Genomic DNA, 12,518 nt, shown 5'->3' on the forward strand with positions numbered 1-12,518 from the left:
AAGAGCTGTCATCTTTCTCTTCCCTGAATCGTTCTGTAGCACTGGCACAACTGAATGAAGGTGCTGGTGTCTGATCAGTCACTACAGAGGTGGTACCTTCTGCCTTTCCCCTCCAAAGATGGTTCCTAGTCCAGGAATGCTGCCGGAAGCATTTGGAATGTATTTCTGGTCTGACTCCCTTGGCAGCCTGGGCTTCGGTTCTGTTCACGTGGCAGGTGGTTACTGAATTCAGGCTGTAGGATCCTTGGGAGTTCCCTGTTTTAACGTGCTCGTGATGCCATGATTTTAGTGTTCCTGTTCTCTCCCTTCTTCTCCTTCTTGTTCCTAACTTTGCCTTCTCCCTCCTTCCCCACCTTTGTTGTGAATACAAGTTGCAAAAGTCATTAGGTGTCTTATCTGCTCCCTAAACAAGCGATGTAAGTTACCTGATAAATGGGGTTACTAATGCTTGGTCTTAAAATTTTTCTCGCCTCTTAAATTAGACACATTAAAAGCAAACTGGAGATCTGTTTTTTTTTTTCCACTGCAGCCTGCGTGCTGTTTCAGCCTTAGCTGTTCTTTGTGACACAGTATAAGCTACTGCCTATTTCTTAACACTAAAAGTAGTTGTTCATTCCATGATAGGGGCTTCCAGTAAATGCTGTTTTAAAATTTCAAATCCTTATATTTGAAATTTCAGTGAGCAAGGGTGGCTGGAGGAGGGAGATGCCAAAGGCCTGGTTGCTCTCACTAAGGATGTGGCCTTAGGAAGTTACATTCTGAGTATCACATTTAAGGGCCTTAGTCCCAGAAGTTTTGAGAAATATCTTTTGCAGTTGGGTCGTGGTGCTCTCTTTTGGCACAGGAGCAAGGGTAATGATGTAATACCTGAACGTGCGTGAGAACAGATCCCTGGTGACGCCTGATCTGTTCTGAATCACGTCCCTTCTTTTTCAGCCCTGATAACATGGGTCTGCTCGACCCAGCCACCAGCGACGGCCGAGTGATTTTCTTCCTGCCGTGGGAGAAGATGACTATTGCAGGGACCACGGACAGCCCCACCGATGTCACTTCCCATCCGATCCCCACAGAAGAAGATATAAACTTCATTCTGAATGAAGTGCGCAACTACCTTAGTGTTGATGTAGAAGGTAGGAGAGTCAGTTTTCGCTGGGAGGGGTATCTACAATATTGCAGTCTGAGTACATGCTGTCTGTCCAAAGTCTTTCCAGTGACCGATAGCTGCAGTTCTTGCCCCTCTAATACTGGTGGGACGTAAGCGTCATCTCTATCTGTTCCAGAGCTATCACTGATGCTTTTCCAGATGTACTCTCTCTACCTGGGCTATTCAAATGGAAATTGGTTGATATCTGAACGTGCAGATTTCATGTACCTCTCATCTACCAGGCAGCAGCTGTCAGATGACTCCTCCTGGCCTTTCTGGGTGGCAGATGCAAAGTTTGGCTGAAGTGGGTCAGTTTGGTCATACATCCCTACAGGTGCATCGAAGAATTCCTCTCCTTTGATTGTAGGGAGAGTTGTTCTGACTTTTCCTCTGTCTTTACTTCCATTTTTCTAGACACTTTCTTCTTAATTACGTTTATGGATGTGGTAAATACCTAATAGTTCAGCTCTTGGTTGAAGGGGGAAGTATAATGGGCAGGAGGGGGAATTCATAGAAATCACTTGGTGACTGCTGACCTCAGTAACTGAGCTGAGAACACCTTTGTTGGAAGATGCTGGCTCGTTTGGCCTTTTTACTAGTTTAAAGGAGAGAGGTTTCCTTACTTTGCGGTGAGATTTACTGCTTTGTGGGGAATTGTGTTTTGTTTTTTAATGGTTCTGTGAAAGCGTCTGTGCTCCTGTTGTAGTAGTGCTAAAAGAAATCTGAAAACCACTGTTTGTCAGGAACACTGCAATCTCTGAGATCTAGGAAATTTGCTATCCAGCAGTCGGAAATACTAGCTTACTGGATTCCTGAAATGAGCAGTTTGGTGGCTCTCTGTTGTACAGCTTTGGGACAAACAGCCTCGAGGAAATGTACCCTTCAGTTTCTGGAGCAGATGCCAAATAAATTCAGTGTGGTGGCACAGGCAGGTAGCTGGTGGCGTTCAGCCTGAATAAGGCAGAAATCTTGCAATGCATTTCGCAGAAGTACATTATGAAGTGTTTAATTCTTTTGAATGAAACCTACCTAGGTGCATACTGTTTTTCACATATGCAATTAGCAGTGTTTATAGATTGCCTGTTATTGAATTAACAACTGTGCTGGCCATATCAACTCACTGCAGACCTGCCTTTTTGCTGCCAGAGACAGTGCCAGGGTTATCAACTTACACAGGCTTGGATGTGTTCCAACTGTTTAATTATAGTGTCACGCATGCTGCTTTTTCTAGTTTCATTAGTTTATAAATGTAATATGGTATCTTATTTCTGTGATTAACACTTCATTTTGGCAGGTTAAACATGCTGGCAGAGCACCATTGATTTCTGAAATCTATTTTGTGTTCTTTGGGGATATTTTTACACCCTGTTACCGATTTTTTTTCAGTTATCAGTTATTTGAAAGCTGCATCAAAAATTGTTTCGGGGCTCCAGTGTAAACTAAACCGGTCAATTTTTACTATTGTAAATTTAACAAGCAACAACGTTAATTTCATGAGATTATTGGTTCCATGTTTTATATATTCCCAGTCCCTGTCAGAACTTGGGGTATTTTCCTACAACTGCTAAGGACTTTTTTAAACTACTTGTTGCCTTCAGATTTTGTTCCTCCACATTCACTGGAAGGTCAGGATTGGCTGCAGGGATATAGTAACTGCCAGGGAGCAGAGCAGTAGTGTGGGGGCATGTAGATGGCCACTGAGTTGGGCTTCTTGTGAAGTGGGAAAATGCTTCTGAAACAGGTGAGGTTGGGAAGGTAGGGCTGGAAGAGATGGCTGAGGAAGAACAGTGTGGGCTTCTGGATGATCTGTGACAGATCACCTGGGCCCTTTGGGGTTGCTGTGCAAGTGCTGGGGGCTTGGGGGAGCGACAGGCATAGGGAGATGTGCTATAGCCTAGCAGGTGCAGGTGTGCCATCAGGCTTCTGACAGAGGCTCTGAATAAAGATCACTTATTTTTTCAGATTTTCCTCTCGACAAATTCCGTGCTACATTAAAAGCTTTCAAGTCCTGAAAGCAAATGTTATAGGAACAGACTTTATTTTGGTTCTGAAAGGCCATATAAGGACTGTCCTGTCCGCAGAAACAAAGAGGATAAGAGTTGGTGCTGTCTGTCTTCAGCTTTGTTTTGGGTCAGATAATAGTATTGATACGGAGAAGGGCAGTGCCATTTTTCGCACTACAGAGATCAGAAGATGGATAGGAAATGAATACAAATCAGTTCTGTCTGATCTTTGCTGGCCTTTTCTTCTGGACAGTGAGAAGAGGAGACGTGTTGGCAGCGTGGAGTGGCATCCGTCCTCTGGTCACCGACCCCAACTCCAAAGACACGCAGTCGATATGCCGGAACCACGTTGTTGCTGTTAGTGACAGTGGCCTTGTCACCATAGCAGGTAGTGGAGGTTCATTTCAAGTGTTGCTTCTGTTGGGCTTCCCTAGTGCATGTTATGCAAACATCTTTCTTCTTGCAGGGTGAGGCTTTGCATTCCTACAGTTAGGTAGTGATCTGTCAGGGGGAGTGCGACTGGCTTGTTAGAACTACTCTAGTAAGAGTAATATGATGGAATACGTGGTATGTACCAACTTCGTGTTTCCCTTGCTTTCCCCAAATAAAGATGTAAATGTGTGGTTACAGGTGGGAAGTGGACAACGTACCGTGCCATGGCTCAGGATACCATTGATGCTGCTATTCAGGCACACAATCTGCCTGCGAGTTCCAGTAAGACAATTGGGCTGATGCTCCAAGGGGCTGAGGACTGGAGCCCCACGCTCTACATTAGGTTGGTCCAGGACTATGGACTTGAAAGCGAGGTGAGCCATTGTTACTGCTTATGCGCTGATATTTCCATGTTGGAGGGTTTTGTTCTTTCCCTAAAGAAAATATTGCATAACATCTTAACTGTCTTCTGCTTTAAAATGTTATGCAACCCTAGTCTCCCTTTCTCTGAGCACAACAAACCTGTGCTACTCTGTGATCTCATCTGAAGTGGAAGAGTTGAAGCACCACAGTCATTTGTTTGGATACATACATAGTAGCATGAGTGTTGGTCTAACTCATTCACGGGGCTAGCAGTTTCCTCTCACACCATAAGAACCTGATTCCCTCTTCTGCATCTTTGTTATTAGTGATGAGAGAACTGACAATAAAAAATGCATATATTTGATGTGCTTTCAAAAGCATACTGAACTTGTTTTCAACTCCATAGGTGGCTCAACATTTAGCTTCTACATATGGTGACAAGGCCTTTGAGGTGGCCAAAATAGCCCAAGTTACAGGAAAGAGATGGCCTATTGTTGGAAAACGTCTTGTGTCTGAATTTCCTTATATTGAAGCTGAGGTATGTGGAAAAACTACATCACGCTTGAGTGCTTCTTGGGAATGAAGCAGATTCTAGAGCAGGTCCATCTCACTCTGAAAAATACCTTCATAAGCCCTTGCCTGGAGATTGAGATGGTTTTTGTTTTCATTTTTCCACTTCACCTGATCATACTTAATTTTTTTTATATAGAACCGTAGAATCACCAAGGTGAAAAGACCTCCAAGTCCAACTGTCCACCTACCACCAGTATTTCCCACTAAACTATGTCCCTTAGTACAACATCCAGACTTTTCTTGAGTGCCTCCAAGGATGGTGACTCCACCACCCCCCTGGGCAGCCTGTGCCAGTGCCTGACCACTCTTTCAGAGAATAAATTTTTTTCTAATATCCAACCTGAAATAAATGTTTTAATATAAATATATAATATAATATGCAGTATATCTAATATCCACTCATCTTCATTTTTTCCTTGTCTTATTCCTTTAGGTCATCTATGGTGTGAAAGAGTATGCCCGCACTGCTGTGGATATCATTTCCCGACGGACTCGCTTGGCCTTCCTAAATGTGCAGGCTGCTGAGGAAGCTCTGCCAAGGATTGTAGATATAATGGGGAAAGAACTTAACTGGAATGAGCAGAAAAAAAAGGTACAGAGGGCCTTTTTCATCTAGAAGTGTTCTGTTTTCCTTAAGTAGTTTCCATGTTAACAATTGACATTAATTGAATGGAAAACTTGAGTGATGCTCAGGAAGAATCCTGAGAGAATGATACATTTGGTGTATTTCATTTTGAAGCCTTCATCAAAATAGCTGTGAAATGAATTGGTATCGGCCGGGGTGGAGGGGAGAGTGAAAGCATTCTCTAACTTTAAAAATGAGGCACATCTGCCATTACTATCCTACTCCTATTAAGTATTTAGTCCAGTGTCGCTTCTTACAGGTCTGTTTCAGAAGAGAAGAATTTAGCAAGCTGTATCACTCCTTTTTTTCATAGAATCATAGAATGGTTTGGGTTGGATGACCTTTAAGATGATCCAGATCCAGCCCCTGCTATAGGCAGGGACACCTCCCCCTAGCCCAGGTTGCTCACAGCCCCATCCAGCCTGGCCTTGAGTGCTTCCAGGGAGGGGGCACCCACAACCTCACTGGGCAACCTGCTCCAATTTTAAAAAGTGATGATAAAGATTTTGTTAATTTTTTTAATTTATTTCCTAAATTATTTTGAAGGTCACTGTTTGCTTCCTTTGCCCTAGTGGCTCAGTGCTCATACCTACAGTGTGATCCTGAAGGCATTTACACAGTAATTAGAAGTCTTTACTAGGCTTGATTTCCCTTTTGAAGACTAAAAGGTGCTGAAGTTGAACTTTTTAATACTTTTCAGCTACTGTCCACTCAATTTTTGAACCTTAGGTAAATTGTTGTGAAGCGGAAGGAGCAAATAAATTGTGTAAGAAACTTGTTCTTCCTCAGATCTGAGAAGGCTTTTCTTTTTGATCGCAGGAAGAACTTGAAGCTGCGAGGAAATTCCTGTATTATGAAATGGGCTACAAAGTAAAATCTGACCAATTAACAGACAGCTCTGAAATCACTCTAGTGCCTTCAGATATTGAAAGGTAAGTAAAATGAGATTCTTGAGTTGCTGGGAGTTAACAGCATCGAGTGTCATTCTTCTCCCCTGATAATCCTTATCTTGCAGGTACAAGAAGCGATTCCACATGTTCGACAAGGACAAGAAAGGGTTTATTACTATACTGGATGTGCAGCGTGTCTTGGAGGTAAAACTTCCTTCTGTTTTTTTTTTAGTTTCATTTTTAAGCCTCTCATCTAAATTGCACCGTGGCACAAATAGTGCTGAGCAGTGCAGTTGAGGTACTTTGTTGTCTATTGAACAGGTCCAAATTGCAAGGTGTAGAACAGGTCCAAATTGCACAGTGCAGATCTGAATTTGGCTTTGTAATGCAGAAATTATGCTTAATTATATTCAAAGTTAGATGGTTGTTTTTGGAAGATTTTTTGTAGTTATGCACGCTGATGCTTACCTGACTCTGTTAAAAATTGTTTTGTGGGTTTTTTTGTTTTTTTTTTTTTTTTGTCTAGAGCATCAGTGTGCAAATTGATGAAAAAACACTTCACGATATTCTACATGAAGTAGATCTGAACAAGAACGGGCAGGTTGAGCTCATTGAGTTTTTGCAGGTAGGTGTTTCCCTGTTCCAAAGAACCTGTAGCTTTAATAACTGTAGGCATAGGTGTTCAGTTCCCCTCCTCCTCCCATGCAGAAGAGCTGGGTTGGGGAGGAGGTGAGTGGTGCTGGGGTACCACGGTTGCATTGATGCTGTCTGCCAGATCACAAGGCAAAAGTGACACACGGAGCTAGTGCTAAGCACCTTCCCAATTCAAGGATTTTTTTTCTGTGCAGAAGCAATTAACCCAAAGAACAGGTCCAATTTTCAAAGTGTGCCACAGTGCTGATCTGTGCTGACTTTGGCTTTTTTATGCAGAAATTGTGTTTAATTATATTCCAAGTAAGATGGTCGTTTGTTTGGGACGTATATTGTAGTTATGCACACTGACATGTACCTGACCCTGTTAGGAATGATTACAGTATTCAAAATAGCTTGGAAAATTGTAAAGTAAGAGCTTACGGCTAGATCACACGTAGCCCATGCTATCCCATTGTAACTCCTGGATTGAGAAACGATACCTCCATTTGTATGAAGAACGTTACGTTGGCAGCCTGTGCCTGCTTTTTGCAGGGCTTTAAAATTAGAGCATTAAAAGTGCTGCTGAAATGTTTCTCCAGCTCCCCTTGCTTATGCAGTTTGCTAGCCAGCTTTGTTTACGTGGAGTCTTTCTTGGTGTGGTGTTTCCAGTGAGTGCCATGTCTTTCCTACACGGTGGCAATGATGAATGCCGAACATGAGATAAATTAATGCTGGGGATTTTGGTCAATGTCAGCCCTTTCTTCACTGTGTCAAGTTAAACAAACAAGATCAAGGCAGAGGAAATGGTAATTGTCTCTCTTGAGATGAGCTGTAGATAAGAAGAGCGTTGTTGAATCTAAATGCAGAAAATTTTCACAGGTTGTGTCCAGCATTAGAAAAAAGGACTATTTATTTACCTGAAATGCAGCAATTTAGCTGGGTAGCTGATATGTACATTGAAATAAAATAAAATTTCCCGAGAGCCATCTTACTGAAGTAACTGAGAGAAAAAATCACAGGTGGCTTTCCGAGTGCTGGGAAGGGTCTCCCTCTCGTGTCCCTTTGCATGTGAAAACTTCAGATTAGGGGGGAAAAAAACCAAAACATTTACTGTAATGGCTTGGGAAATTGAAAATTCGGTTTGCTTGGATACATTGTGCTTAAGAAAGTCAAAGCAACTAACACGGCTGCTGCGGATTTTATTTTGCTTCACTCTGGTGAGCAGTCTCATTAGGAGTTTCCTGCCCAAAGTCGTGGTATCTCTAAAACACAAGTGACAGGTCACTGTTTTGGTGTCGTTTCAGAGTTACTTTTCTTTAGCTTGTGCAGCTCTTTGGTTACAGACCTGTCCTAAGCGTTTCCCTGTGTGCTCCCAGCACTGCAGTGAGTTTGCGTTGCGCCGTGCAGCGGCAGAGCAGCAAGGAGCACAGTGCGTAGCAAAGAAAGAGCGCAGTGGGAAGCGTGGTAATAACGGGAGCAGCAGGTTGCCATGGAAGGAACAAAATACACGTGGTGTTTGTTTAATTTTTTTTAATGGATCTGTTAAGCCAGCTCCCAATACTTTTTGTGTTTGCTCTCTGAAAACTTTCAAGTCATTACATTGTACTGCCAGAACGCTTGTGGAAAGCCGTGTGCAAATATTTGTGGACGTTTATATTAGAATATAGGAACACCTTGTATCGGAGCTGGCTGCCTCGCCATCCAGGTGGGAGCGGAGCGGTGCCGAGTGCCTGCATTTGACCAACTGCGGCCTGCCAGCCTGGCTGGGTTGCCCTGGGAGAGCTGCTCAGCAGTGCTTGCAGGTGTTTCACAGATGGAACGCAGAGCGAGCTGATCAGCATTTCATGCAAACAGGTTGTCCCGATGGAAATCTTGAGCCGTTTCTGCTTTTACTCGCACCTGCTTTTTACTGTTGCCGCCCACGCTGTTCTTCAGGTGGTCACACACAGCGGTCCCCGCGGCACAGGGAGCTGCCTTGTGGCAGTGATTGCTTCTCTCAAGGCTTGCAGATGAAACTTCTGTTTTTTGTGGTGGTGCCAAAGGGTCCGCCTGCTCCCCAGCAGAGTGCCTTTCCCACAGAGCATGCAGCGTAGTGGGACAGGTCAGCCACAAACTGGTTGTGGAGCACACGGTAGGGCAGAATGAATGGGTGTGATGGCTGCACTGCTCCTCTTGGAGCCTCGTTGTTTCTGTGGGTCGCTGGGGAGGAGGGGAGCAGCTGGAGGGATGCTCTGGGCCTCTGCTCCCTGGCTCCAGCATCTGCCTTTCCTCGGGGCTCACAGGGTGACCAGAATGCCCCCGGCAGCCCTGGAGGTCCTTCAGCCTCGGCTGGGTCTGTCTCTTTCCGTCCCTGGGGAGTCATTCCTGTTTCTGAAATGCAGTACCAGCCTACAGAGATCCAGCTGCAGAACTAATAGACTTTCCTATAGAAAGGAAGAAATCTGAAGGATTCCTAGCACTCACTGAGAGTCGGAAACTGCATTTTGTAAGAGCTGGTTGCTTTCCATAGTGGTCTTTGACGGGCTGACTGTATGTAATTTCAAGTCTAATGCTCGCTTTATCCATGGGATAAAGAAGAATTAACTAAACTCTTAGCACTAGCGTGTGCTCGTTAAGGTAGAGCTGAGTCCAGTTTCAAGGACATCAAGGCAAATTGGTTTTAAAAATCTGTAAAATAATTTGGATTTGAAAGAGTTGTGGAAGTCAAGTAGGCTGTCTGCAAAGGAGGGCATGTGAATGGGAGGGGTTCAGTCTGGGGTCAGTGCTGGATCAGGAGTAATGTTCTTCTGTTAGTTACTTCCAGACTGAGGGGGGAATAGGGGAAAAAAAAAGCGTGGGTGGGGGAGGGCCTGTGAAATAGCTGGGTTATCCCACATTGTTGAACGTCACTGAAAAAACACTGCTGTTAATGGAAGTAGCAGTGCAGCATCGAAACGGGTCATATTTATTTTTGGAAAATGTAAATGGGCTTTGATTTTTTTTTAATTTTTTTTTTTCCAAACCGTGCAGCAGGGTTGCTTTATTGGCAGACAAATCAGTTTTGTGTCTCCACTGCCACTTGCCACGTGCCCTTGCAGCGCTGACCGGCCGTGCCTGGCGTGGAGCTGAGCCCGCGCCGTGGGGCTGGGCTGAGACCCCGTAGCTCTGTGCTGAGCAGCTGGGAGCGGGATGGGGCCGTGCCACCCACCTTCATTCTCGGTGTGGAAGGGAAGCTGACGGCTGCTCTCTCTTTTTCTTTAAGCTGATGAGTGCCATTCAGAAGGGCCACGTCTCCGGCAGCCGGCTGGCCGTGCTGATGAAGACGGCTGAGGAGAACCTGCGGCAGCGAGCGGTGATCCCGGTGGACCGCAGCGGCGGGGGGCTGTAGCTCGGCACGGCCCCGCTCCTGCCTGCACCTGCTGACAAACATTCCAGTGCTCTCGAATGGCCTTGCTCGTTCAAGGTGACTGGTATCTGTCCATCGCCGTAGCTTTTGTAAAAACCCATGGGTGCGTTTGTTTTCTGTACTAATGGTTTTGTGTACAGCTCTTACTACTCCGGTATGTGGCCTTTTGGATTGGGTATGCTTTAGACGTATGAGTTTATTAACGGAAGTTCTGGAATACGGTCTGGAAAGACTGGTGCACACACAAGCACACGTGCACGTACTGCCTTGCTCATTAACTTCTGTATCACCTTTACCTTTAAACAAAAAAAAAGTGAATCCTGCCTTTAAAGAGAGCGTTGCATTGAGATTTGTGAATAGGCATTTAGTATTTAAAAGCTGCTGATCTGTCTGCTTCAACAAAGGGCAGCAGAGGCACGGCTGGTGCCTGGGATTTGAGATAGCTTCACAAAAGGAGCAAAACTTCCCCTTCCGAGGGTCCCAGGTACAGCAGGGAGCTGCCCTGGTTAGTGACTGGCCTTCCACAGCTGCTTGGCTGCGCTCTCCTGGAGCGTTTAGTTATTTCAGCAGTACCAGTACTTGGCCAGACACAAGTATCAGCAGTACAAAGCTGGAAGACAGCACTTCACCCCATCACCCAAACTAATTACCCAGCTAGCAGCTAGGGGACAGCTTTCCTTTCTCCCATACGAATAAAAACAAGCTTCCTTTAGTCAGTAGCATCCTTTAGCAGCTGGTGTTTTATGCTGTAACATGCTCTGTACTGTTTCCAGGCTGGGACAAAAAAAAACTGGTGATATGTAAAATATGACTGTTTTTGATAACGTAAGTCTTAATTTATTGAAAAAAAACTCAAAGTGAAGCGGGGAAACCCGTTGTGCGTTCCGCTGGGCTTTCTGTAAAGCAGCAAGGGCTGCGCTGTTCTTCTGTGGGCACTGAAAGCTTTGGGAGCAGGCACCTGCTGGGTTTGGCAGCACCGTGCTGGCCGCTGCCCTCCTGCTACGGGGCTGAGCTCACTGCAAAGTGGAGGGGTCCCAGCTGATGCAGGACGGGGGGGGGTTTGTTCCCCAGTTCATCCTCAGATCTAAGTGCAAATACCAGCTGACAAAAGAGGACCCTCTGTTCTAAGGGCTCTGGATTTCTCCTCACGTAAAATCTGATATCGATTTTAATAATCACTTTAACTGATGGCATCACTTTTAGCAATGGAAACATCAGCGCAGTCGCAGGCGGCAAAGATTGCTGCTGTATCTTAAGGGAAAACGACTGCACGCGTGAAATGGAGGGGCTGGGCAGTGCTGGCATGGAGCTGAGCAGGTCGGATGGTTGGGGCTGCAGGGGGAGAGTGCTTTTAGAAAGAAAGAAAAAGCAAGTCTTTGAAAAACAGATCTTTAAAACAAACAAACAAAAAAAAAAAAACAGAAACAAGGGCAGGCGTCATCTGAATTTCTTCAGTCTAAACCACTGATAAAATGTCTCCAGGTTTCTGTCCAGAAACCCTGTCTCAGATGCTTTCCACGTGGTTTCTGCATGTAGAATTGATGCTGTAGAGCTGCTTTGTACCAGAACTCGCTGTTGTGCTGGGAGTCCCGCGCTGCCGGGCACGGTGCTGAGTTAGCGTGTTTGGCAGCATGTTTCGTGGATGGGTTCTGTGGTACTGCCAACTTTTTTGAATATGCTCCAGTATATTCAAGTAAAGCATGCAAATAGTCAGTGCAGCCTCGCTTTCCTGAAGCCCTTCTCAAGTGAGAGCCCGGTAAGAGATGTGACACCACACACAGCGCAGCACGGAGCAGAAATGGGCGCCCGGTGCACGGCACCTTGGGGCTGAGCAGCAGGAGCGAGGTGAGGAGGGAGGCACCGTGCACTCTGTGCAAACACCTGTATCTGCTGAAGTCCTGAGGCCTTCTCCAAGCCGTGTAAAGAAAAACGTGTAAAATATTTAATCCCTTTTGTATGGTTTGAAGAAAAATTCTTCTCCTCCGCTCCTCTGTAAATGGAACTGTTCCGAATTAACGCTGCAGGTTTCCCTGTAAAGCCAGGCTGCTCTGCTTTGCACCCGCTTTGCTGTCCCGTCAGGTAATGCCACACGCAGGATTTGACTCTGGGGCTTTTTTTGGCTACGCACGTGTCCTCCACAGGAGTTTGCTTTGCGTCGTGGGCGCTTTTCTGTCGTGGGTCTCTGCTCTTGTGTGGCTCAGCAGGGCCTTGTACGGCTGCCCTGTGTGGGGGGAGGCTGAGTGCTGGTGCAGCACTGCTGGGAAAGCACAGCTCCGTCCTGCAGCTCCTCACCTCTGCTGTCAGGGGCTTGCGGGCTGCTTGGTGGTTGGTTTTGCTCTGCTTGGTTTTTTTTTCTTTCCTTTGCTCTTCTGCTTTTCTCCATGTGATTGCACTGAGTGCTGGCCATGTCGCTGCCCTGCTTTGTTCTGATCCCAGGTGGGGAAGCAGCGCTGGGCGGTGGGTGCCTGGC

General features: G+C 45.6%; 1 protein-coding gene across 12 annotated transcripts in view; it reads left to right on the forward strand.

Moving 5' to 3' along the window:
- The window catches only part of GPD2 (glycerol-3-phosphate dehydrogenase 2), a 52,377-nt gene extending 41,504 nt beyond the window's left edge, over window positions 1-10,873 (forward strand). For 11 of the 12 annotated variants that reach the window (XM_021398545.1, XM_021398551.1, XM_021398555.1 and 8 more), the window contains 9 exons: window positions 937-1,130; window positions 3,401-3,535; window positions 3,778-3,953; window positions 4,349-4,480; window positions 4,949-5,107; window positions 5,960-6,072; window positions 6,156-6,234; window positions 6,557-6,655; window positions 9,905-10,873. In XM_021398545.1, coding sequence (XP_021254220.1) covers window positions 937-1,130; window positions 3,401-3,535; window positions 3,778-3,953; window positions 4,349-4,480; window positions 4,949-5,107; window positions 5,960-6,072; window positions 6,156-6,234; window positions 6,557-6,655; window positions 9,905-10,030 — 1,213 coding nt within the window. In that variant the 3' untranslated portion in view covers window positions 10,031-10,873. Of the gene's footprint in view, window positions 1-936; window positions 1,131-3,400; window positions 3,536-3,777; window positions 3,954-4,348; window positions 4,481-4,948; window positions 5,108-5,957; window positions 6,073-6,155; window positions 6,235-6,556; window positions 6,656-9,904 lie in introns of those variants that run through there. The other variant, XR_002439300.1, reaches the window with a different exon arrangement.

This window comes from Numida meleagris, chromosome 5, assembly GCF_002078875.1.
Source record: "Numida meleagris isolate 19003 breed g44 Domestic line chromosome 5, NumMel1.0, whole genome shotgun sequence".
NCBI classification, from domain to species: domain Eukaryota; kingdom Metazoa; phylum Chordata; class Aves; order Galliformes; family Numididae; genus Numida; species Numida meleagris.